Source organism: Salvelinus sp. IW2-2015, linkage group LG25 (assembly GCF_002910315.2).
Source record: "Salvelinus sp. IW2-2015 linkage group LG25, ASM291031v2, whole genome shotgun sequence".
In the NCBI taxonomy this organism is placed as follows: Eukaryota; Metazoa; Chordata; class Actinopteri; order Salmoniformes; family Salmonidae; genus Salvelinus; species Salvelinus sp. IW2-2015.
This window is the reverse complement of record NC_036865.1, coordinates 6,309,313-6,337,115: the sequence shown is the minus strand read 5'-3', so window position 1 is coordinate 6,337,115 and position 27,803 is coordinate 6,309,313. Positions and strand designations below refer to the sequence as shown.

Sequence of the window (27,803 nt, the reverse complement as noted above, 5' to 3'; positions counted from 1 at the left end):
AAGTCCAACAGTGTGATCTATGAAACACACACACGCAAAGACTCTGAAGATGTTGGTTATTCAATTATATGACCTAAATCAATTATTTCATTTCATTTTTATGTGTATTATATATTGGAGATGTTACAACAATACGCCCCCCCCCCCCCTCCCTACATAATTGTCTCACTGAAAGTTTTTTTCCAGCTGTATTAAAAGTGACTGATTGTTGAGCAAAAAACAGCAAGGTTGTTGTCAAATGTAATGGAGATTGGAGAGTGCTTTGTCTTTTGGTGACAAGGGCTGTGGTGTCAGACACGGAGTGGGCTGTCATTATCAAGTTTCTGTTGAAGTGAAACATGACACTTTTAGACACGTACAGGTTGACTGAATATAAATGAGGTCAGCCTCATCCGTAAAAAGGAGAACATTGTCATGCAAAGGTGTCATGTAGCCAATAAAAGTCCCCTTTCAAATGTAATATCTCACTTCGACTTTGAGGAAGTTTTTATTTCCCATCTTCTCCCTGCAGATTAAGGGAAATTTGTTTCAGAAATATGACTTTTTTTAGAGCACGAGAGAGAGAAAGAGGGAGAGATAGCGAGTGAGAGAGAGAATGGCCTGCCCAAGTGAGAGATGACCTCCCCTCCTCCCCCTAGTCCACTTCCTGATGTGGGACTCGAGTGCTGTAGTGTAGTCATGGTGCGAGAGAGAGACGTCAGTCCATCACTTTCTATTAGAGCCTGTACTTCCCTTTGGTGGTGACAGTGATGAACCTGCCGTCCAGGGAGCAGTGTGAGGACTGGAGTTCAGCTCAGGTGGCAAACTTACTGCGCCAGGTGAGTGGGAGGAGAAATCCTCTCTGTGGTATCTCCAAGGAACTGTGTGTGTTTATTTTGGGAAGGTACTGCTAGTTTCACCAATGAGCAAAGAACAACTACATTATTGTATGCCACTGAATGAATTCACCAAACCACAGCAAATGATGTGTTAATAGGATGTATGTCATACCGCTTTCAGAATCAAATGCAAGAATGTGCTGCAACTGTTGAAAGAATGAGGATTAGTGGACAGAGGTTTATGGTAAGTTATTTTGTTATACTCTCTCTCCCTTGACATCTCAATACTACCGGAATACTACTACCAATACTACCACAACATTTTATCACCAAACCACAACAAAACCCACATAATTCGATATCAACAGGTACATAATAACATTTGGCTTTTGGCCAGATTTAGTTTGGTGTTCTAATGATGTAAGAGTAGACAATAGACTTGGACTCTAAATTCCCTTCAAATTCCGACAGCAATTATGGCCTTGAAAGGAGTGCAATAATTAAAATGTCCTAATGCTACTTTCAGCCATAGATTGCTGAAATTAGTGGACATTATTTATCCATTCTCACTAAATCCTTGTTAATTAACTGGTATTGTTAATTTAGGGGAGACAAAATCTGACAGGTTTGCAACATTGTTGGTAAACATGAGATTTGCAAGACCAAAACTTCCAATCCTTTCGAAATGCATAATGGACATAATGGATTTTCCAGCAGTATGCTGAGCGTATGAGACAGGGTAAAGCAACAGTCAAGTTGACAGAGTCTGGTGAAAGTTTACAGGAAGTGACCAATTATTAGTTTAAAAAAAATCTCCACCTTTACTTCCCAGAATGACATAAATAGTGAGGCATCAAAATCAACTTCCGCTTTGAGAATACCGCAGCGCTACAGGAAGTAGTAACATTGTGGGACATTTCCCTCCATTTCTCCCCACATTAACAGACGATTGTTTTGTACAAACATTTCTTGCTATATCCTATCGCTAGTCCCTACATTGAGTGAACACCAATGCCAGAGTCTGGTTACCATTATCATTTAGCTATAAATAAATATTTACCATTTGGTCTTTTGTTTGGTATCACCAACTAGGCCTACTCACCACCGCTGTTGAACAAGCTTCTAGGTCGGCCTCTTTATTTGGTTTCTCCTGTTTTCATTTTATATGAGAAACGCTAATGTTTATACAAATGATGCCTTTGTTTTCATCAACAAGTTAAGTATTGGCTATTGTAATGTAAAGTGTGCAATACCGTTAAGGTGTAGCCTATAAAGGATTTACCTGTTCGAAAGTGTAAATGGTTTATTCACTTGTTCTGCATTCTGGGTGAGCTGCTTGTCTAGGTGGTGGGCCTGATCTAGGTAACATGCTGACAAGTCATTCGTCATGGCAATGACTAAGGAGCTCTTGTCATCTAAGGATTTTATTATGTGAGCTTTGCTACTGTATCTAGTTTTCTATGCACTATTCAGTGACCCTGCACAGCTTTCATTTGGAGGTAGGATACCATAGCAATACTACGTACGAGGGATTTTGATAAACTGAACATTTACTTTCAAGTTGTCCGTCTATGCCTCCAAGCTAGTTTTAACTCCCCCAAATAAGGTCAATGGGGATTTCAAGGTGAATCAATCAAAGTCATTAATGTTTCAAAGGATTCGCTTTTGATGTGGGGGTTACCAGGCCAGATCTGAAGCATGCACATAGGCCTACATGTATTGATTGATCTGGCATTTATTGATCTAGTCAGAACACCTGGGTCCAGCTAAGACTCATGTAGCCCCATTTTTTTTCAAGCTTCATAGTTTGCAGCACTCTCTGTAATGCCAACTTGCCATATTCAAGCTCTGGAGCTTTGAGGATTAAACTCAAAATGTGACAGACAAATTCTTCCCAGTCACTGCCGTAGTATCCGTTCTCCCATTCAGTTTACAGACTAAAAACGCTAAACTAGCTTTGGAAGTAGATCGTGTTCAAGATGATTCTCTACTGCTATTATGACAACGCTTCACCCTGTTATTGTAAACAGTGCAAGTCACGGCCGCGACCAGGAGAACCATGAGGTGGTGCACAATTGGCCCAGCGTCGTCTGGGTTAAGGGGTGGGTTTGGCCGGCTGGGATGTCCTTGTCCCATCGCGCTCTAGCGACTCCTTGTGGCAGTCGGGCACATGCACGCTGACTTCAGGTCGACAGCTGTACGGTATTTCCCCCACTGTTTGATGTAGTCCACGATCAGCTACTTGGTTTTGCTGACGTTGAGGGAGTGGCTGTTTTCCTGGTACCATTCTACCAGGGTTCTTACCTCATTGCCGTAGGCGATCAGGCCCACCACAGTCATGGGTGTACATGGAGTACGGGGGGGGCTGAGCACGCACCCCTGGGGGAACACTTTTAGGGTCAGCATGGCAGTGTTGTTGTCTACCCTCACCACCTGGGGTCTGCCTGTCAGGAAGTCCAGGATCCAGTTGCAGAGGTTCATACCCAGGGCCTTGAGCTTAGTGTCGAGCTTGGAGTGGACTATAGTGTTGAACGCCGAGCTGTAGTCGATGAACAGCATATGGGTCTTTCTATAAACTAGGTTACCAGTGAGGATTTCCTACACTGTACAACATGTTACAGCTGTTGATAAGTCATTGATAATAATCTGAACAAAAAAACGTGTGCGTCGTTACATTAAGATATGAAGGGGGATCCTAGCTATATTCAATCAAATTCACAAGTTGATTTAAAACGTTGATTTAAACTTATGTTTATCATGGTTGGTGTCTTGACGGATTTGTCCGAAATCGTATGACATAAAACATGACTTGTCTGTCGTAAAATATATGACAGTGTAATTTGTATTATCATATTATTAAGCGTTAATCAGTTAAGATTAACATGACCCCTGTAAGAATCCTGGCTCTGTTGGACAGTTTGTTATGTATAGAGAGCTCAGAAATGCAGTGTAACTATCTAACATTTTGTCTCCTTGTGTTTTTTATTTAACTAGTCAGTTAAGAACAAAGTCTTATTTTCAATGACGGCCTAGGAACAGTGGGTTAACTGCCTTGTTCACAGGTAGAACGACAGATTTTCACCTTGTCAGCTCGGGGATTCGATCTTGCAACCCGTTCCGTTACTAGTCCAATGCTCTAACCCCTAGGCTACCTGCTGCCCCAGTGAAAAGTGGTGAAAACGTTTTTTTCATAGGCACAGAAATCCAAAAGAATAAATCAGATTGAAAAAGCAATGCTGAAAACTTTTTCAATCTACTAATACATGCCTAGCAAAGGCCCAGTGCACAAATTTTGTGGATTTTTTTAAATTCTAAATAAAATAAAAAAAAGTCATACTTGCTTAACTTTCTCATTGTAAAACAATGGTGAGATTAATGCTACTGCTATTCATGGGTTTATTATCTGTTGTCTGCATGTATCCAATCTATTTAGTCAGGCAATGTCCACATTATTCTCACATATTTTAGAATGTCATAATAATTGAATTATTTTTAAAGTGGTAATGACCTACTTTTTCTTGTATACTTTTTGCATGATGTTTTGGGGGAGGGGGGTTCTATATTAGGCCCTGTATGTTTCAATTCTATAAATTCTATATAAACAATTGTACAACATTGAGGTCCTTGAAAATTACAATTAAGTGCATGAAAGGTTCCCTGAAAGTCCTTGAATTTGACTTGCCAATGTCTGTATGAACCCTGCTTAAAGGATGTATAGTCCTAGGCCTATGTTGCTGTATAGGTGGAGTTAGGGGCCAATTTTCATATATTCACTTTTATTCCTCAAAAGTACACATGTGGAACTGCATAAAAATCATTTTTGTTTCAAACCATTTTGAAATGTGTATCCAAATGTCACACATTGGCCCCATTATTTATAGAAAGACCCGCGTCCATGTAGCTAGCGTACACACTTAAAAGTGTGTAGCAACTTTTAAGTAAAAATTGTTCTATATAGTTCCAAATAAGGGTTCTTTGGCTCATATTGACAGCCTATCCCTTTTTGGTGCTATATAGAAACCATTGTTTTAGATTATATAATGAACCATGCTCATGGGGTTCTAAATTGAGTCTTTATGGTGCTCTGGATAACATTTTCCTAAGGTTCTTTAAAGAACCATTAAAAAAGGTTCTATAAAGCACCAATAAGGGTTCCAATATCGTTACAAATACAGCACTTTTTGGTTTTGCATAGAAGGGCAGAGAGGACCTGCGCTTGCCGTGCTGCATGACCTCTGTATGTCAGCCTGTGTAGGTGCTGCGGGTGCCTTTAGATGGATTTGCATATTCATGTGGTATTTATAGCATTAAACATAATATGACATATTGACATATTATGGTTGGCTGTGCATGCAGCTCTCAGAAAGGGAGCAAGTCTTTTCTCTCATGTTTCCCATATGACATACAGTATCATCATATCTCCATAGGCACAACAGAGGGCAGGACAGCAAAGGGTCAGTCTTTCCACATCATGTGTGGGTAGTAGCAAGTCCTGGATGGTGTTTGAAGCTGTAGCAGTTCAAAATTCCTCCATGTACTTTATATGGTGATGATGTGGAGTGCCTTACTTCCCTCAGCAGAGGGGTATTTTAGTATGTGAGGCATGGGAGATGTGGTTGGAGAGAAGGCAAGTGTCTTGTAACAGAGGGAGTTAACAACAGTATCATTGAGGTCTGAGATCCTCCCGTATTTTCTTGGCAGAGTGCTAAATGAAAAAAGTTGAGTTGCTATGTTGATTTTAGGTGGAGGGCAGGCTGGGTCAGACTGTGTTTCCACCTCTCTCTCTTTCCCCGAGCTGATTTAGATTTCAAACAAAGTCTTCAAAACCTAGTTAGAATATGAGCTTTGAGGTCCTGCGGAGTGAAGAAGCTCTAGTGTCTTCTGTAGTGGGGACTGCTGGTCTTCAATATGCAGGAGTGGTTTCAGGGCATAGGGCCTATTGTGTTTCATTCAAACACCGGGAGAAACTTGCCATAAATAATTCAATCTGGGAGCAGCATATGCGAAGGCACTCAGGCGAAATATTTGATATTTTATTCAATGTCAAAAAGTTAAGCCTGAATTTAGGTGGAGACGCTTTTCCTCCTATAAGTGAGTCAAATGATCAAGTGTGCACCTTGAGGTGTGTGGGGGTCTGTTTCTCTGTGAGGAAGGTGATGCCTCTCATATTAAGGAATCTGACTGATTTGCAGATGATTCAATCAGGAACCTGCGTACTAAAGTTCATTATGCTGAAAATCAATTCAACCTAATACAAGCAAGGGATAACAAGAAAGGAGAGCAAGTGAGACCAAAGGAGGACCCTGAAGCAATCAATTATGAATGAAGAGAGAAATACATAATTTAGCATGATTTAGAGCACATTTTATTTTTTGTGTAATTTTACTCTGGAATTCAGGGCAACTGCTTCCCTTCAAAGAGAACCATGAAAATACAATTTATTGAGGGATGTGAGTAGACATTCAGAGACATCATTGTACTTTTTTCAAAGGTAATGTCACAGGGCACTGGAATGATATATTTAGTAATCAAATTAGAGACAAAATAAGATTGAGTGTAATCTGCACCGGATCAAGGGTACACAAGTAGGGCCATAAAGTAACAATAAATTTCTTATTAAAAGCAGGCATGCTTCAAAGGCTTTTGGCTGTTTTAGCGTCATGCTGCCATCTGGTGTAAGCTACGAAGTGATACATTTCATAACCGGCGCACCATGTTGTGTAAAACTGAATTACAGATTGTAATGTTATTTTGCAAAACCCAACATAAGAACCATTCAGTTACAGTACACACAGATTTGTAAAAAAAACGTATAATTATCTTGTATTTTTCGGCTTCTTTTACTTTAACAGAATCTGTCTGACAGTGATTTGAGCAGGTTCAGCCTCATCCACCAGCCGTGAGTAACCCTCTCTTCTATTTCTCTCTGTTCTCTCTTCCCTCACACTCTCTCTGTCCTCCTCTCTTGTGTTCTTCCCTCATGTGAACACAGCAGATAGCTGAGGCCTTTGAGGTTAGTACCAAGAGAGCACTGCAAAGCAGGTGTGTGTGTGGGTGTGTGTGTGCGTGCGTGTGCGTGTGTGTGTGCATGTGCGAATGCATGTGTAGGTGTGTAGGTGCGCCCTCTGAGGGTAAAATGTTCAGTCTATTTTAGTAGGCTGATAGATTTATTGTGAACTCTTTCCTTATGAGTTCCCGTTTTCATGTAGTTAATCATAAACTTTTGCAAATAGGAAGTTGCATAAGCAATTCCAGAATTGAGCCTCACACGTGCTCATGATTTCCTTGCCTTGTTTCAGTGTTTCTGTTGTTTGGTTTGTTTGATATCTGAAGAAGAAACATATGGATTATTAGGGAGCCAGAGCTTTAGAGGGAAATGTAAAATGGGCTCCCCTTCTGATCAGGTCTGCTAGTGTTAAAATACTGTAGTTACTATTGTCAATACACTTCCTGGCAAACTAACCACAGCTCCAGATATAGCTACTCTACTGAATAAGCGACATGAGTCAACTGACAAGGTATGTGAACCATAAACAGAACCGGTACTTGCTTAGGAGTAGCAATAGTGTACTATTGCCTATGTCTAATTTCTGCTCATATGGGTAGGCTTGAGGCTAGTGGGTAGAAGTTCAAAGAGTTCACAGACAGGTTCAATGTTCATGTTATCACATTTGTGTTGCCTTGCAAGTTGACAGAACACATTACCCCACAAATAGAAACAGAACAGTCTAACAATTCAAACCCCTGAAAATAGGAACATGACGTATTTGACTTTGATCATTGATACAGTAGCCTACAGTGCACTGTAGGCTTTCAAGTGATATCCTCTTGGTCCATATTGTGCATTTTGTTGTGTGTCTGTTGGCCAAAATAAATTCAATTCAATTCAATTCAACCCATGTAATTTGCAAGTTGAATCGCACATATGTTCCACTGCAAATTAAGCCTAATAACAATGCTTGATCCCAGGCTAGAACCCTTATTGAAAATATTCCCTAATACCCAACAGACTGAGCCTGTACATTGCACAGTGAAAGCATCAGGCAATCTGTTCAACTTTTGAACAGTGGCTTTGGAGAATGTTTACTCCGTGTTTTAGCAACCATTGGGTGTTTCCATCTATTGAGCAATTGCAGTTGGTTCACCACAGTTCCTTAGATAATTCAAAAGACTCATGTCAGTGAAGGCTACCCTCTCTGTTTACTGTGCCGGCTGATCGGAGGCTGTTCACAGCAGGGGGCGATATTTCCCTTTATAAAGTGCCAAGTTATGTGGTGGGAATGTTATTGTGTCAGTCCCAATGATACAGAAAACAGAATTGTCATCATATTCACTCCCTCCTATTGATAACTCTGTGGGCCCTTGTGGTACTTTTTCACGCAAGACCCCCTTCCAGCATTGGGGAGCTCCTGCAATTCTATACATTTTGCCATTTTTTATTTTATTTATTTATTTCACTTTTATTTGTCATGTCTAATGTTTCTTCATGTAATATTTGAGTGACTCAGACATGCCAACAAAATGTATGGGCTAAAAAACCGAGCTAATAAAAATGTTAGCTGACATGGGCTAGTTGACCTGGACCTTTCCGACAAGTTATAAATAGCTCTCTAAGGAATTCAATGACTGACATGAAAAGAGGAAAACTGATGATGCACCACCTACCCAATTTCGAAATCGCACCTCGTGCATTCTACTATTACAATTTTCAAGAGTAAGTTGAAAGCCATCCCTTACAAGTTACAAACTCCCTCCCACACCAGCCTCTAAATCAGACCATTTCGGCCCGCGGTGGTTTGATAACATTTTAGGGGGGCAATCCAAATCTCACTTAGGACCCCCAAAAGGTTAGGGCCGGTCCTGGGTTATGCGAAACTCATTTGGAAGCATTACGGGAAATAGCGTTCTGTTCAAATTAATCATAAAGGAGAAAGACATTTCAAGGAGAGTTTCACCCACAACAAAATACTGCAAAATAGTGTGTTCAAACTTGTGGAATGGAAAGGAGAAGTGATTGTTCTTGCAGAGGTGTTGTTTTTTCACCTCCGCTATGATCACTGATTGCTGCATGACTTGTTCAGTAGAGTAATTTTAGGCAGGCAGCCAATGCCAGTGAATTCATTCACAACGCAAACATTGAGCTGGATAGTAGCTAGACGCAGAAGGTGGCCTCTCTGGTCAATTGCCTCATTTAATATATGGATACATTTAACAAGTTCACAGCTCCTGCAACTGTGAAACTTCGGTAAGAGATACCCATATTTCTATGTTGGGCAATGTATTTGTAAAACTGGGAAAGATGTTTAATGGTTAACCTTTGTGATCAGAACAACCTAAATTCTGACTATGTTTCAATGGTTATGATGACGTAGTGGCAACTGGCAAGTAAAGAAATGCCTACAGTAAATATATAGTATAATTATATGCACAAAGTGCCAACCATTTATAATACTGTACATATGTTCAATTGTTTTCTGCCATGCCCACAAGAATAGATTTACCCAACAATAGCTTATTGTAGGCGACAATTTTTTTTTTTAATCAAATGTTGCATATAGATGAAGTTAAACAGTAAAAATGGGTTTATTGTATAGTATTTTCTTTATGAAGGAGCTGGGTGGCTGTTACATACATTTTTTAAAAGTGCTAGTGATGCAACATTTGAAAGGGAGAGGGAATGTGGTAAGAGAAGGCTGACTAATGTGGATGTTACTGTAATTACACGTCTCACACCTGTCTCCCTCATGCTCCCAATCTGTAATTGCATGTAGGCTCCAGTGAGTAAGTAAGTTCCAGTGTGTATGGGTGTGTACTTGACTCAGAACTACAGTTAACCTTCACCTCCAAGTGCTAGCCAACATAGAAAGTTGACTCTGAAAAGTTTTATTCCATGCTGAAGTTTACATATTTTCAGTGTTCCGCAGCCTGCAATAAACTCGGCCAGGGCCATATATTTAGGCTACGCCATATTCTAGTATTAACACACATTAGCATTTGTCTAGCACCTGTTATTACTTCCAAATTGTATTAATAGTTATGTCCTGTATTACGTTCATGAACATTACATGGATTTGTTGAATATATTAGGATAACTTTAATGAGACACTTTAAACGTGTCTTCCAGCCAGCTTCAGAAGATGGTCCAGGATATCAAGAAGAATGATGGCAGTATCCTGAACAGGCTAAGAAGGTCAGTCTATTCAAATAAATGTTTGACATTTAAGACAAGGGGTGGCGGTGTGTGTATATTTTGTAAATAACAGCTGGTGCACAAAATCTAATAGTAAGGAAGTCTCGAGGTTTTGCTCACCTGAGGTAGAGTATCTCATGATAAGCTGTAGACCACACTATTTACCAGTTTACCAATATATTCTTCGTAGCTGTCTATTTACCACCACAAACCGATGCCGGCACTAAGACCGCACTCAATGAGCTGTATATGGCCATAAGCAAACAGGAAAACGCTCATCCAGAGGCGGCGCTCCTAGTGGCCGGGACTTTAATGCAGGGAAACTGTTTTACCTAATTTCTATTAGCATGTGAAATGTGCAACCAGAGGAAAAAAAACATTAGACCACTTTTACTCCACACACAGAGACGTGTACAAAGCTCTGCCTCGCCCTCCATTTGGCAAATCTGACCATAATTCTATCCTCCTTATTCCTGCTTACAAGCTAAAACTTAAGCAGGAAGCACCAGTGACTCGGTCAATAAAGAAGTGGTCAGATGACGCAGATGCTAAGCTACAGGACAGTTTTGCTAGCACAGACTGGAATATGTTCTGCGATTCTTCCGATGACATTGAGGAGTACACCACATCAGTCACTGGCTTCGTCAATAAGTGCATTGATGACGTCGTCCCCACAGTCACTGTACATACCCCAACCAGAAGCCATGGATTACAGGCAACATCCGCACTGAGCTAAAGGGTAGAGCTGCTGCTTTCAAGGAGCGGAGCTCATAAGAAATCCTGCTATGTCCTCTTACGAACAATCAAAAAGGCAATTCGTCAATACAGGACTAAGATTGAATCGTACTACACCGGCTCCGACGCTCGTCAGATGTGGCAGGAATTGCAAACTATTACAGACTACAAAGGGAAGCACAGCCATGAGCTGCCCAGTGACACGAGTCAACTAGACGAGCTAAATTACTTCTATGCTCGCTTCGAGGCAAGCAACACTGAAGCATGCATGAGAGCATCAGCTGTTCTGGACGACTGTGTGATGACGCTCTCTGTAGCCGATGTAAGACCTTTAAACAGTAAGACCTTTAAACAGGTCAACATTCACAAAGCCGCTGGGCCAGACGGATTACCAGGACGTGTACTCCGAGCATGCGCTGACCAACTAGCAAGTGTTTTTACTGACATTTTCAACCTGTCTGTAATACCAACATGTTTCAAGCAGACCACCATAGTCCCTGTGCCCAAGGATACTAAGGTAACTTTCCTAAATGACTACCGACCCGTAGCACTCATGTCTGTAGCCATGAAGTGCTTTGAAAGGCTGGTCATGACTCACATCAACACCATTATCCCAGAAACCCTAGACTCGCTCCAATTGGCATAGCGCCCAACAGATCCACAGATGATGCAATCTCTATTGAATTCCACTGCCCTTTCCCACCTGGACAAAAGGAACACCTATGTGAGAATGTTATTCATTGACTACAGCTCAGCATTCAACACCATTGTGCCCTTGAAAGCTCATTACTAAGCTAAGGACCCTGGGACTAAACACCTCCCTCTGCAACTGAATCCTGGACTTCCTGACGGGCCAGACCCCAGGTGGTAAGGGTAGGTAACAACATATCCGGCACACTGATCCTCAACACGGGGGCCCCTCAGGGGTGCGTGCTCAGTCCCCTCCTGTACTCCCTGTTCACTCATGATTGCATGGCCAGGCACAACTCCAACACCATCATTAAGTTTGCCAACGACACAACCGACAACGACCGACCGACAATGATGAGACAGCCAATAGGGAGGAGGTCAGAGACCTGGCCGAGTGGGGCCAGGATAACAACCTCTCCCTCAACGTGATAAAGACAAAGGAGATGATTGTGGACTACAGGAAAAGAAGGACCAAGCATGCCCCCATTCTCATCGACAGGGCTGTAGTGGAGCAGGTTGAGAGCTTCACATTCCTTGGTGTCCATTTCACCAACAAACTATCATGGTCCAAACACACCAAGACAGTCGTGAAGAGGGCACGACAAAGCCTATTCACCCTCGGGAGACTGAAAAGATTTGGCATGGGTCCTCAGATCCTCAAAAGGTTCTACAGCTGCAACATCGAGAGCAACCTGACTAGTTGCATTACTGCCTGGTACGGAAACGTCTCGGCCTCCGACTGCAAGGCACTACATAGGGTAGTGCGTACGGCCCAATACATCACTGGGGCTAAGCTTCCTGCCATCCAGGACCTCTATACCAGGCGATGTCAGAGGAAGGCCCTAAAAATTGTCAAAGACTCCAGCCACCCTAGTCATAGACTGTTCTCTCTGCTACCACACAGCAAGCTGTACCGGAGCGTCAAATCTAGCAAATCTAGCTAATCAAATGGCTACCCAGACTATTTGCATTTGCATTATATGCTGGTGCTACTCTCTGTTTATTATCTATGCATAGTCACTTTAACTCTACATACATATTGCATATTACCTCTATTACCTCGACTAACCTGTGTCCCCGCACATTGACTCTGTACCAGTACCCCCTGTATATAGCCTCGTTACTGTTTATTTTACTGCAGTCTTTAATTTATTTTAATTTAATTTTACTTACTCTTTTCACTTATTTTTCTTAAAACTGCATTGGTGGTAAAGGGCTTGTGAGTAAGCATTTCACTGTAAGGTCTACACCTGTTACATTCGGTGCATGTGACGAATACAATTTGATCTGACTTTGAATTTGGTATTGATATCTCAAAAAACAAGGGAACAACTATTAACAACTCGTATTTAACACCAATGCACGAAATCATCTTCTTCTCGTGAACCAGAGTCAATCCAGATGTTGTACTTATGACTCGTGATTGCACATAAGGGTAGATGGTTCTGACACGATTGAGTTCGAACTGATCTTGTGTCAGTTTCTGTCATCCTGTGAACCTTGTTCATTTCTGCTCGCAGTTATATTTTCTTCAATGTTTTTTTTGTGGGGAAAGTTGGTTATTCCTCTTTCTTCAACTATTAGAAAAACATAAGTAGTCCTTCAAGCTGAAAATAGACAAGCAGAAGGACAGATGGCTCTTCTCTCACTTTCCTTTCTTGAAAGGGGACCATCCACTGGGACAACACATTTAGTGTGATAGATGATGAAAAAAAAGTACATAGGTTTCAGAATGAGCAGGTTGTGCGATACTACACATAACTGAGTGGGGTACCTTTGACGTGTACAATCCCTCTTCGGGCCCAAAGTGTAAGGTCTAAAAGAAGTTACACTCTTGGTCAAGTCCATTCTTGTTTCTAACACTTTTGACTCCTAACTGGTCTTTCTGTACTGCAGATTTAAAAACAAATCAGCTCCAAAAGTACCAGTAAGAGACTATCAAGGTAAGACCTTTCTTCTAGTCTCACAATGTGGCCCTTGAAGAACTGTATATAATAGTGAGATTGGCCAGCCGTATTCCCGGGCAATATATTCAGTATATGATTCGGAAGCCATCATGCATGTCTTCCCAATATTGTAATTTACAATGACTTTGCATCATCCCTTATTTGATACTTCTCTATGCAGGTGATGACTTGGATGTTGAACAGTGGTCTGAAAATGAGTTTGTGAGTTCAATCCACATGCTTTGCTGATTCCTAAACACTACAATATTATAATGTTTCTCAAAGAATCTTGCAACCGACATTGTTTTCCACAGTCGTTTGACTTCTGTCAGAAGCTTTCCATCACACCAAGCTGTTGGGCTGAGCGTCTTAACAATATCATGATGTTGCAGGATAGTGACACTTATGAGGAACCTCAAGGGGAGCAGGATGATAGCTATGAGCCTCCTCCCAGTCAGAGCGTCTTCACCCCCACCTCATCTGCCTGCTTCTCCAGGGGGGAATATGTAGGTGAGGACTCTTCCACTCTGCCACACACATGCGTGCGCATCCATGCGGGCGTGCAAGCACACACATCCTCACTCACACTTGGCTTGTTGAGACACCACTCATAGATCGTTGTGTTGATGAAAGCGACTAGTCAGTGGACTGTGACAGACACAGAGTGCCACAAAGACAGTGTGTTGTTGTGTTATGCAAATACTGACGTCCTGTTTGTGATTTTGATTCTTTTTTTTTTCAGACAGCTGCCGTGACAGGCCAAACCACCCACCCAGGAAGCCCATCTGCCTACCAAAACCCACCAGAGCATCACCATCACTTCCCCCCAAACCCAACCAGCAGGACGACAATGAAGTACTGTGTAGTTGTTAGGCAAAATAATAATTATTCTTGTTGGTTTCTGTTGTCATGACAAAAAGTTATCTGTCATACATTTATGACAGCATATTGACAGATTCTTTGCTTCATATTTTTCTTGACACATTGTATGATCTGCTCTCTTTAGGAAGACTACGTCATCCCAAAAAGTGATGATGAAGACAACTATGTAGACCCCACAGAGGAATCTCCTGCTAGTAAGTTATTCCAATAAACAAATCCCTTTAGTTCCACCTCCCACACATGCGGTGACCTCATCTGGTTTAAATTATGTTTCTAGAGACAATATCTCTCTCATCGTCACTCGGTGCATAGGTTTACCTTCACTGTATTCACATCCTACCATACCTTTGTCTGTACATTATGCTTTGAATCTATTCTACCGTGCCCAGAAACCTGCTCCTTTTACTCTCTATTCTGAACGTACTAGACGACCAGTTCTAATAGCCTTTAGCCGTAACCTTATCCTACTCCTCCTCTGTTCCTCTGGTGATGTAGAGGTTAATCCAGGCCCTGCAGTGCCTAGCTCCACTCCCATTACCCAGGCGCTCTTATTTGTTGACTTCTGTAACCGTAAAAGCTCTGGTTTCATGCATGTTTACATCAGAAGCCTCCTCCCTAAGTTTGTTTTATTCACTGCTTTAGCACACTCTGTCAACACGGATGTCCTAGCCGTGTCTGAATCCTGGCTTAGGAAGACCATCAAAAAGCCTGAAATTTCCATTCCTAACTATAACATTTTCCGACAAGATAGAACTGCCAAAGGGGGCGGAGTTGCAATCTACTGCAGAGTTCTGTTTTACTATCCAGGTCTGTGCCCAAACAATTTGAGCTTTCCAGAAACAAGTCTCTCACCGTTGCCACTTGCTATAGACCACCTTCAGCCCCCTGGACACCATATGTGAATTGATTGCCCCCCATCTATCTTCAGAGCTCGTGCTGTTAGGTTACCTAAACTGGGATATGCTTAACACCCCGGCCATACTACAATCTAAGCTTGATGCCCTCAATCTCACACAAATTATCAATGCACCTACCAGGTACAACCCCAAATACGTAAACACGGGCACCCTCATAGATATCATCCTATCCAACCTGCCCTCCAAATACACCTCTGCTGTCTTCAACCAGGATCTCAGCGATCACTGCCTCATTGCCTGCGCCCGTAATGGGTCTGCGGTCAAACGACCACCCCTCATCACTGTTAAACGCACCTAAAACACTTCAACGAGCAGGCCTTTCTAATCCCACGCGGTATGCAACTTTTCAGGGAAGTTAGGAACCAATATACACAGGCAGTTAGGAAAGCAAAGGCTAGGTTTTTCAAACAGAAATTTGCATCCTGTAGCACAAACTCCAAAAAGTTCTGGAACACTGTAAACTCCATGGAGAATAAGAGCACCTCCTCCCAGCTGCCCACTGCACTGAGGCTAGGAAACACTGTCACCACCGATAAATCTACAATAATTGAGAATTTCAATAAGCATTTTTCTACAGCTGGCCATGCTTTCCACCTGGCTACCCCTACCCCGGTCAACAGCCCTGCAACCCCACAGCAACTTGCCCAAGCCTCCCCCATTTCTCCTTCACCCAAATCCATATAGCTGATGTTCTGAAAGAGCTGCAAAATCTGGACCCCTACAAATCAGCCGGGCTAGACAATTTGGACCCTCTCTTTCTAAAATTATCCGCTGAAATTGTTGCAACCCCTATTACTAGCTTGACCACCTCTCTTTCGTATCGTCTGAGATCCCCAAAGATTGGAAAGCTGCCGCGGTCATCCCCCTCTTCAAAGGGGGAGACACTCTAGACCCAAACTGCTACTGACCTATATCTATCCTACCCTGCCTTTCTAAGGCCTTCGAAAGCCATGTTAACAAACAGATCACCGACCATTTCGAATCCCACCGTACCTTCTCCGCTATGCAATCTGGTTTCCGAGCTGGTTATGGGTGCAGCTCAGCCACGCTCAAGGTCCTAAACGATATCATAACCGCCATCGATAAGAGACAATACTGTGCAGCTGTATTCCTCGACCTGGCCAAGGCTTTCGACTCTGTCAATCACCACATTCTTATCGGCAGACTCAATAGCCTTGGTTTCTCAAATGACTGCCTCGCCTGATTCACCAACTACTTCTCAGATAGACTTCAGTGTGTCAAATCGGAGGGTCTGGAAGTCTCTATGGGGGTGCCACAGGGTTCAATTCTCGGGCCGACTCTCTTCTCTGTATACATCAATGATGTCGCTCTTGCTGCTAGTGATTCTCTGATCCACCTCTAGACGGTTCTGACCTAGAATATGTGGACAACTACAAATACCTAGGTGTCTGGTTAGACCATAAACTCTCCTTCCAGACTCACATTAAGCATCTCCAATCCAAAATTAAATCTAGAATCGGCTTCCTATTTCGCAACAAAGCATCCTTCACTCATGCTGCCAAACATACCGTCGTATAAATGATTATCCTACCGATCCTTAACTTTGGCGATGTCATTTACAAAATAGCCTCCAACACTACTCAGCAAATTGGATGCAGTATCACAGTGCCATCGGTTTTGTCACCAAAGCCCCATATACTACCCACCACTGCGACCTGTATGCTCTCGTTGGCTGACCCTAGCTTCATATTCGCCGCCAAACCCACTGGCTCCAGGTCATCTATAAGTCTTTGCTAGGTAATGCCCCGCCTTATCTCAGCTCACTGGTCACCATAGCAGCACCCACCCGTAGCACGCGCTCCAGCAGGTATATTTCACTGGTCACCCCCAAAGCCAATTCCTCCTTTGGCCGCCTTTCCTTCCAGTTCTCTGCTGCCAATGACTGGAATGAACTGCAAAAATCACTGAAGCTGGACACTCATATCTCCCTCATTAACTTTAAGCACCAGCTGTCAGAGCAGCTCACAGATCACTGCACCTGTACATAGCCCATCTGTAAATAGCCCATCCAACTACCTCATCCCCATACTGTTTTTTATTTGATCTATTTTTCCCCTTTGCACCCCAGTATCTCTACTTGCACATTCATCTTCTGCACATCTATCACTCCAGTGTTTAATTGCCAAATTGTAATTATTTCACCACTATGGCCTATTTATTGCCTTACCTCCCTTATCCTACCTCATTTGCACACACTGTGTATATACTTTTTCTATTGTATTATTGACTGTATGTTTGTTTATTCCATGTGTAACTCTGTGTTGTTGTTTGTGACACACTGCTTTGCTTTATCTTGGCCAGGTCGCAGTTGTAAATGAGAACTTGTTCTCAACTAGCCTACCTGGTTAAATAAAGGTGAAATAAAAATTTAAAAAATTTAAAACATTGGAAATAAGACCAAGTGCACTATGTGCGTCAATTATATTGTTTTCAGCATACAGGTGTCATGAAACCCACTGCACATGTTCATCTGTTGCCATTCACTGTCAGACAAACCTTACCAAGACACCCCAATGTCAACATACAATATAAATGTAAACTTCCTTCAGACCGTCCAATGCACGGAAGAGGCAAACCAGTAAAGAGCAGTCCTTCAATGTCTAAGACTGTGCCAGAGCGCTCAAATAGCCCAGGTATGTAACTGCATCTCAGCAGGAGCACTGAACATACAGTTGCAAGAAAAAGTATGTGACCTGGATTTCTGATCTTCATCTAAGTTACTTATTGAAAACACTGTGTAACCATTCACAGTGCAGGGTGGGAAAAGTATGTGAACCCTTGGATTTAATAACTGGTTGACCTTCCTGGAGGAAACATTGCAGTAATAACCTCAACCAAACATTTTCTGTAGTTGTGGATCAGACCTGCACACTGGTCAGGAGGAATTTTGGACCATTCCTCTTTAGAAAACTGTATCAGTTCAGCAATATTCTTGGGATGTCTGGTGTGAACCGCTCTTTTGAGGTCATGCCACAGAATCTCAATCGGGTTGAGGTCAGGACTGGGCCACTCCAGAAGGCGTATTTTCTTCTGTTGTAGCCATTCTGTTGTCGATCTACTTCTGTGTTTTTTGTTGTTGTCCTGTTGCATCACCCAACTTCTGTTGAGCTTCAATTGGCTGACAGATAGCCTTGCAAAATGTCTAGATAACGCCTCCTGAGTGGTGCAGTGGTCTAAGGCACTGCATCGCAGTGCAAGCTGTGCCACTAGAGATTCTGGGTTCGTGTCCAGGCTCTGTCGCAGTCGGCCGCGACCGGGAGACCCATGGGGCAGCACACAACAACATCCGGGTTAGGGGTGGGTTGGCCGGCAGGTATGTACTTGTCCTATCGTGCACTAGCGACTCCTGTGGCGGGTTGGGTGCAGTGCACACTGACACGATCACCAGGTGTACAGTGTTTCCTCCGACACATTGGTGCGGCTGGCTTCCAGGTTAAGTGGGCATTGTGTCAAGAAGCAGTGCGGCTTGGTTGGGTTGTGTACGGCTCTCGACCCTCGCCTATCCCGAGTCCGTACGGGAGTTGCATTGATGAGACAAGACTGTAACTACCAATTGGATACCATGAAATTGGGGAGAAAAAGGGGTTCAAAAAAATGATGTCTTGATAAACTTGGGTATTTATTTTTCCGTCGACAATAGCAAGCTATCCCTGAGACAGCAAAGCAGCCCCTAACCATGATGCTCCCTCCACCATACTATACAGTGGGGATGAGGTTTTGATGTTGGTGTGCTGTGCCCTTTTTTCTCCACACATAGTTTCTCCACACATAGTGTTGTGTGTTGCTTCCTTCCAAACAACTCAACTTTAGTTTAATCTATCCAGAGAATATTTTGCCAGTAGCGCTGTGGAACATCCAGGTGCTCTTTTGCGAACTTCAGACGTGCAGCAACGTTTTTTTTTAACACCATTCTTCTTTAGTGTTTTACATATCGTAGACTTGTCAACAGAGATGTTAGCTTTCCCAGAGATTTCTGAAAGTCTTTCACTGACATTCTAGGATTCTTCTTAACCTCATTGAGCATTCTGCACTGTGTTCTTGTAATCATCTTTGCAGAACGGCCACTCCTAGGGAGAGTAGCAACAGTGCTGAACTTTCTCCATTTATAGACAATGAACAATTCTTAATCTTAGATCTTTTGAGATCTCTTTTCTTCGAGGCATGGTTCACATCAGGCAAAGCTTCTTGTGAATAGCAAACTAACATTTTGTGAGTGTTGTTTATAGGGCAGGGCAGCTCTAACCAACATCTCCAATCTCATCTCATTGATTGGACTCAAGGTTAGCTGACTCCTGACTCCAATTAGCTTTTGGAGAAGTCATTAGCCAAGGGGTTCACATACTTTTTCCAACCTACACTGTGAAAGTTGAAATTATTTATTCAATATAGACAAGAAAAATACAATAATTTGTGTGTTATTAGTTTATGCACACTGTGTTTGTCTATTGTGGTGACTTAGACGAAGATCAGATCAAATTTTATGTCAAATTTGTGCAGAAATCCGTGTAATTCCAAAGGGTTCGCATACTTTTTCTTGTCACTGTATGTCATTGTTTTGGGGGGTTTAATAAATGTATTGTGCTTAATGTGAACGACTGGGTTAGAACCCGGCTCTCCTGTATTCCTAACTTTGAGGCTTAGTCTTTTTTCTTTTTTTTAGATGTGTATGAAGTTCCTGACATTGAGGTGGGTTTGATAACTAATACATTACAATTAATAGTATAGTTAATGACTATGCAATGACTGTAGGATTATGCTTGATGTGTCCTATTTTCTCTTTTATCTTAAGGAAAACTCTCCTCCCCCAGTGAGCAGGTCAGTTCTGGTTCAGGGATCATAGCACTTTTCAGACAGGGTCAAATGCGATCAACATTTCCTCTAAGGGAAATATCTAAAGATACACTGAGTATACCAAACATTAGGAACACCTTCCTAATATTGAGTTGCACTCCCCATTTTGCCCACATAACAGCCTCAATTTGACGGGGCATGGACTCTACAAGGTGTCGAAAGCGTTCCACAGGAATGCCGGCCCATGTTGACTCCAATGCTTCCCACAGTTGTGTCATGATGGCTGGATGTCCTTTGAGTGGTGGACCATTCTTGATACACAGGGGAATTGTTGAGCGTGACAAACCCAGCAGCATTGCAGTTCTTGACAAACTGGATCTCCTCCCCTTCATCTACACTGACTGAAGTGGATTTAACAAGTGACATCAATAAGGGATCATAGCTTTCAGCTGGATTCACCTATGTCATGGCAAGAGCAGTGTTTCGTAAACTCAATGTATATTCATTGCTTAAAATGATGGATGAGATACCAAAATAACTGTTTTTTCGAACATGTTTTTTTCACAGACCTTCCACACTCAAAGTCCCTGCACAGGGTTTTCCCCCTAGAGCCAGCCCAAGGTGCTAATAACGACTACAACTTATTCAAGAGACCGGGGAAATTATTTTCTGCATGATAACCATTTAAAGATAAACTATTCGCTAAACACGAGGTTGTCTCCTTCAGTTTCATTGTCACACTTACATGAATCATTTATATTTCATCTTCTCTCTGTAGAATGCACCTAAAGACATGTCCACCCATCCCAGTAAGTGCTACTTTACCAAAGAGAATCTAGGCTTTGTACCTGACCACAAATCGTTTATTTGATGAGATAATAATAGAAAAGTAAAGAAAACCTTGAATCTTATCAACACGGGAATCATATACGTTTATATGTATTGTTATTATCATCCAGGTCCAGGAGTCCATAGATGATGAATATGAAGTCTGCGATCCAGATCAAAGTATGTATTTCATCCATTATACTACCATCAGCCCAAATGAAAAACCATAATATGCCACTAACAATTTCCAAAAGACTACAAGCAACTATTGACAAAGAACACTGTTCCAGATCCTCTGAAAATATTTGAAGTACTGTTTTGGTAGTTACTTCACTTGGCTTATCATGCCATCTAGTGGATTGCCAACGTTTGTATTTAACGCAAAACGGAACCATCTCATTCCCGTTGCCAACACTACTCTGCTATTTCCATGATTATTTATTTATTTATTTATTCATCTTTTATTTAACCTGATAATTCACATTGAGATTGACATGTCTTTTTTTCAAGTGAGCCCTGAAAGCAGCATACATATAGTTACACATACATGAGACACAACACAACATACAGTGCAGAACAATGAATAGACGTTAAAACAGTGCAAAGAGCGGAAAATATCTTAAAAGAGCATAAGAGAACACCCTGGTGTGGGATACTATGAGTGCTGTGTATGTGTGCACATTTTGTATGTCATCTCTGTTCTTCTAGGTGGCAGTACAAAGTCTGCTGAGATGGCCCTGCCTGTGCATCCCAAACCATTGCCCAGAGAGATGTACGTGTCGTGTAAAATCATATATAACTTATTTTCTGTTAATTGCTGGCCGCTCGTTCAATTAGGAGTGGCAGAAAGGTTTGGTTACAGGTATAACTTAACTCACATAAACCTCTCTATTTTAGGAAGCCATTGAAGCCACCTTTAATGCCGGTAGGACACCTGTAAAATATTCTTTGGAGAAAAAAAACAAGTGGAATTCAAAATGTTATGGGAAATTATGGAGAATGATCATGTTTGTATTTTTTCAGAGGCAAGATATTGCATCCAGGGAAAATGAAGGTAACTACTACTGAAATATTAGAGTGCTCAATTGGATCAAAGCTTCATTTGTTTTCATTGGATGTTCAAAGATGTAATGCATTTACCAAAATCCATTACAAGTTGTAAAGTTGTAAATCTTTTATGCAGTCTTCCACTTACATAATAGTGGGCTACTGTAACACACACTCTTGCTATGTCTGCTTTTCGACAGGCCCAGCACTGGCCATGAGGCACAGTACCCAAAAACCCACGACCACACCCCAGCCCTCTGAATACAAACGTACCAAGTAAGAAACATCATGACCTCATAAGAAGTCACTATTTTGCACGCACATATCTCTGTTCCAGCCTGGTCCCAGATCTGTTTGCAAGACAGCACAAACAGACCAGGGACAAGGCCAATATCAATTATCTTGGAATGAAGGAATGCTGTTTGTAACCACAGCACTGTATGTTTACTCAAACCGCAGTGTCCTGGCAAATTACAGTATATTCTTGTTTTCTCTACTGCAGGACTCCTCTGCCACAGATGTTTACCTCTCAAAGTAAGTACAGGTCTGAGAGACTTGTGTCCATATCCGCGGGAAGTAGGGGTGCTAAGGGTTCTGCAGCACCAGAACAGAGCAGCACGTTTTTCTCTTAATTGTAATCAGAGGGCTGATATAAATACTATGCATGCCAGTCTCTCTTGGCTAAGAGTTGAGGAGAGACTGACTGCATCACTTCTTCTTTTTATAAGAAACATTAATGTGTTGAAAATCCCAAATTGTTTACACAGTCAACTTACACACAGCTCTGACACACACACTTATCCCACCAGACATGCCATGTCTTTTCACAGTCCCCAAATCCAGAACAAATTCAAGAAAGTGTACAGTATTATATAGAGACCTAATTGCAGAGAACTTCCTTCCATCTCATATTGCTCAAATAAACAGCAAACCTGGTTTCAAAAAACACCTCGCGGCTATTTGACCTAGATAGTTTGTGTGTATGCATTGATATGTAGGCTACGTGTGCCTTTTCAAAAAATGTATGTAATTCTGTCTTTGAGCTGTTCTTGTCTATTGATGTTCTGTATTATGTCATTCTGTATTATGTTTCATGTTTTGTGTGGACCCCAGGAAGAGTAGCTGCTGCTTTTGCAACAGATAATGGGGATCCTAATAAAATACCAAACACCAAAGATGACCATAACTTTGACACTGAAAGTGAAACAACCAGTGGAGGCTACTGAGAGGAGGAAGGCTGGAATGCAGTTAATGGAATGGTATCAAACATATGGTTTCCATGTGGTTGATACCGTTCTATTGACTCCATTCCAGCCGTTACTATAGGCCGTCCTCCTCTCAGCAGCCTCCACTGGAAACAACATAGCAAACAATGTATGTATTATGTAAATGGTTCTGCTGTGTCGATACAACATTCAATTATTATTTCACTATTGCATTTTTCCCTTCACTGTTCTCTAATTCTCAGAACCTGACAGAGGAACTGTACCCACAGCTGAAAACAAGTTAACGGATGCTGAAGAGGTGATAAAGACCTGACCTGAATTTCACCATTTTATATACTATATAACATAGCTCAGAATACTGGTACACGATGCATGGATGAATACACAATTAAGTTTGTGGAGACTGTAAAGGCTGTATTTTATTTTAATAGCCACATGGACTTGACTTTAAACCCACTTTCTTGTTGCTATATTTTTGTTGTTGTTGTTAGAGGGCAGATGTCTTGAAGAAACCCTGGTATGCCAGCACCTGTGACCGTAAGACAGCTGAGGATACTTTGGTTCGCTTAAATAAGGCGAGTCACACTCACATGATTACGGACAAATTAACATACTCTTATTATTACATAGTCTTAAGACAGTGGTTCCCAAACTGTGGGACGGGTCGGCATGGGTGCCCTTTTTGGAACTCGGTCCGGCTTTCAACTTACTCTTGAAAGTTGTAATAGTAGAATGCACAAGATGCACTTTCGAAACTGGGTAGTTTTACTCTTGACATGTCAGTCAAAGCATGTTTATAACTTGTCAGAAATGTCCAGATCAATGAGCCCATGTCACCTAACGTTTTTAGCTATGTTTTTTAGCCTTTAGATTTTGTGTGTTTGAGTTACTCAAATATCAAAATAAAATATAACGTTATTGGTCGCGTACACATATTTAGCAGATGTTATTGCGGGTGTAGCAAAACACTTGTGTTCCCAGCTCCAACAGTGCAGTAATATATCTAACAATACACACAAATCTAAAAAGTAAAATAACGGAATTAAGAAATATAGAAATAGTAAGATGAGGAATGTAAGAGTCCAGAGTATATATGTGCATTCGGAAAGTATTCAGACCCCTTGACTTATGTTACATCCTTATTCTAAAATGGATTAAAAAAAATTCAACATCCTCATTAATTTACACACAATACCCCATAATGACAAATCAAAAATACGTTTTTAAGAATTTTTGCAAATTTATGAAAAATAAAACACTGAAATATCACATTTACATAAGTATTCAGATCCTTTACTCAGTACATTGTTGAAGCACCTTTGGCAGTGATTACAGCCTTGAGTCTTCTTGCGTATGACGCTACAAGTTTGGCACACCTGCATTTGGGCAGTTTCCCCACAGCATGATGCTGCCACCACCATTCCTCACCGTAGGGATGGTGCTAGGTTTCCTCCAGACGTGACGCTTGGCATTCAGGCCAAAGAGTTCAATCTTGGTTTCATCAGACCAGAAAATCTTGTTTCTCATGGTCTGAGAGTCCTTTAAGTGCGTTTTGGCAAATTCCAAGCGGGCTGTCATGTGCCTTTTACTGAAGAGTGCATTCTGTCTGGCCACTCTACCATAACGTAACATAAAGTGGAAAAAGTCAAGGTGTCGGAATGCACTGAATGCACTGTATATATACATTATACAGTTGAAGTGGAAAGTTTACATTAATGCATTTAATGCATTAAAACTCTCAAAACATTAAATACATGACACAAAATCAACTACCTACAGTTGAAGTCGTGAAGTTTACATACATTTAGGTTGGAGTCATTCAAACTCGTTTTTCAACCACTCCACAAATTTCTTGTTAACAAACTATAGTTTTGGCAAGTCGGTTAGGACATATACTTTGTGCATGACACAAGTAATTTTCCCCAAAATTGTTTACAGACAGAATATTTCACATATAATTCACTGTATCACAATTCCAGTGGGTCAGAAGTTTATATACACTAAGTTGACTGTGCCTTTAAACAGCTTGGAAAATTCCAGAAAATCATGTCATGGCTTTAGAAGCTTCTGATAGGCTAATTTACAAAATTTGAGTCAATTGGAGGTGTACCTTTGGATGTATTTCAAGGCCTACCTTCAAACTCAGTGCCTCTTTACTTGACATCATGGGAAAATCCAAAGAAATCAGCCAAGACCTCAGAAAATAAATTGTAGACCTCCACAAGTCTGGTTCATCCTTGGGAGCAATTTCCAAACGCCTGAAGGTACCACGTTCATCTGTACAAACAATAGTACGCAAGTATAAACACCATGGGACCACGCAGCGGTCATACCGCTCTGGAAGGAGACGCGTTCTGTCTCCTAGAGATGAACGTACTTTGGTGCGAAAAGTGCAAATCAATCCCAGAACAACAGCAAAGGACCTTGTGAAGATGCTGGAGGAAACAGGTACAAAAGTATCTATATCCACAGTAAAACGAGTCCTATATCGACATAACCTGAAAGGCCTCTCAGCAAGGAAGAAGTAATTACTCCTAATCCGCCATAAAAAAAAGCCAGACTACGGTTTGCAACTGTCAAAGATCGTACTTTTTGGAGAAATGTCCTCTGGTCTGATGAAACAAAAATAGAACTGTTTGGCCATAATGACCATCTTTATGTTTGGAGGAAAAAGGGGGAGGCTTGCAAGCCGAAGAACACCATCCCAACTGTGAAGCACGGGTGGGAAGGGTACTGGGCGGAGGCCGGCTAGTGGTAACTATTTAACAGTCTGACGGCTTTGAGATGAAAGCTGTTTTTCAGTCTCTCGTCCCAGCTTTGATGCACCTGTACTGACCTCGCCTTCTGGATGGTAGTGGGATGAACAGGCCGTGGGTCGGGTGGCTGAGGTCCTTGATGATCTTCTTGGCCTTCCTTCCTGTGACACCCTGTGACACCCCTTCCTGTGACACATTGTCCTGGAGGGCAGACAGTGTGCCCCCGGTGATGCATTGGGCAAACCACAACACCCTCTGGAGAGCCCTGCGGTTGCGGACGGTGCAGTTGCCGTACCAGGCGTTGATACAGCCCGACAGGATGCTCTCAATGGTGCATCTGTAAAGGTTTGTGAGGGTCTTTCTCCAGCCTCCTGAGGTTGAAAAGGCACTGTTGTTCCTTCTTCACCACACTGTCTGTGTGGGTGGACCATTTCAGATTGTCAGTGGAAAAAAAGGGTTCCAAAAGGTTTCTTCGGCTGTCCCCATAGGAGAACCCTTTTTGGTTCCAGGTAAAACCCTTTGTGGATAGGGTTCTATATGGAACACAAAACAGTTCTACTTGGAACCAAAAGGGTTCTACCTAGAACAAACAAGGATTCTTCAAAGGGCTCTCCTGTGGGGACAGCTGAAGAACCATTTTAAGATCTAGATAGCACCTTTTTTCCAAAGTGTACACCCACTGCGGCCCCATCGATGTAGATAAATAAACATTGAAAATGGCAAAATGTATGGAATTGCAACAAAATTAGTTTTAAAACTGCTAAATGTTCTCTGCACCCCATGACAAAATGTGTACAATCGCAGGAAATAAGCCTTATACCAGCAAAATGTTCTCTCCGCCAACAAGAAAGGTGTGAACAGTTTGTGTCATGAACAGTGCTGGTGCCCATAGAAATAGACATGGTACGCATGCACGCGCAGGGTGGGCGCGGAATGTTCCCCAATGCTGGAGGAGGGCCTGAATGAAAACGTTTGGGAACCCCTGTCTTAAAATATACTTGTATTTTTTCATAAACTAAAATGATGGGGATTTGATTAAAAAGAGACCGATGCTCCAGCTGACTGTATTGTGTGTCTTCTCTATGTCAGGATGGGGCATTTCTAATAAGGAAGAGCTCTGGTCAAGACAGACATCAGCCATACACTTTAGTGGTGTATTACAACAGTAGAGTCTACAACATCCCAGTACGCTACATCCAAGCATCGCAGCAGTACACTCTTGGAAGGGAGAAGAAAGGAGAGGAGGTAGACAGCGTCTCATCTTGCTCTATAACAATATTCTGATATGAATGTAATATTGATGGTCTGATTGCTAACCTATAGGCCTAACACCTCTTAATGTATTCCCTCAGCGTTTCACCAGTGTTTCCCACATCATTGAGAACCATCAGAGGAACCCCCTGGTACTGATTGACAGCCAGAGGAACACCAAGGACTTCACCAAACTGTGCTATGCTGTGAAGCCTTAGGCCTCGCTAGACCCTCACTAGTACTATGGACCATCCCAAATCAGTGTGTCTAGTGTTAGACCTGCGTGCAAATCAACAGGCAATTTGATGCTGCACTCAAGTCTGATCTAACAGAGCATCTGTTCAGGGTTTGTAAACAACAGTTAGATTAGTTTAGTCACATTCACCAGCCATGGCTATCCAAGCAAGACCAGCATGACATGTACTTAATGTACTGTGTTAGCTCAGTAAAATTGTTGATGTGTGTGAATATTCAAACTTGTGTTGAACATTTTGCATTCTATGGGGTCTTTTCCAACAAGCATGATCCCTTGGACAGTGCCATTATGTATTCTTAAAGAATAACAGATTATAGAAATGCTATGAATAGAATGTAATGTAGTATATATACACTGGACGAAAATATAAAGGCAACATGCAACAATTTTTAAATGTTACTGAGTTACAGTTCATATAAGGAAATCTGTCAATTGAAATGAATGTATTA

At 41.8% G+C, this 27,803-nt stretch overlaps 1 protein-coding gene across 4 annotated transcripts; it reads left to right on the top strand.

The window, feature by feature from the left end:
• The first annotated feature begins 691 nt into the window (after positions 1-691).
• On the top strand, positions 692-27,803 carry blnk (B cell linker). Of its 4 annotated transcripts, XM_023970553.2 has the most exons (24): positions 692-818; positions 1,000-1,062; positions 6,671-6,717; positions 9,943-10,008; positions 13,330-13,376; positions 13,561-13,601; positions 13,772-13,889; positions 14,122-14,234; positions 14,386-14,455; positions 17,749-17,832; positions 19,860-19,885; positions 19,989-20,014; positions 20,558-20,611; positions 20,769-20,799; positions 20,950-20,998; positions 21,527-21,590; positions 21,716-21,743; positions 21,842-21,872; positions 22,066-22,141; positions 22,368-22,399; positions 23,334-23,389; positions 23,583-23,666; positions 26,937-27,092; positions 27,200-27,803. In XM_023970553.2, exons 1-24 carry the CDS (start codon positions 750-752, stop codon positions 27,314-27,316), a joined length of 1,548 nt encoding a protein of 515 aa, XP_023826321.1. In that variant the 5' UTR covers positions 692-749; the 3' UTR covers positions 27,317-27,803. The 4 variants fall into 4 exon arrangements, with proteins under 4 accessions (XP_023826321.1, XP_023826322.1, XP_023826324.1 ...); XM_023970554.2 differs by lacking the exon at positions 20,558-20,611; XM_023970556.2 differs by lacking the exons at positions 692-818; positions 1,000-1,062; positions 6,671-6,717 and adding an exon at positions 7,085-7,336.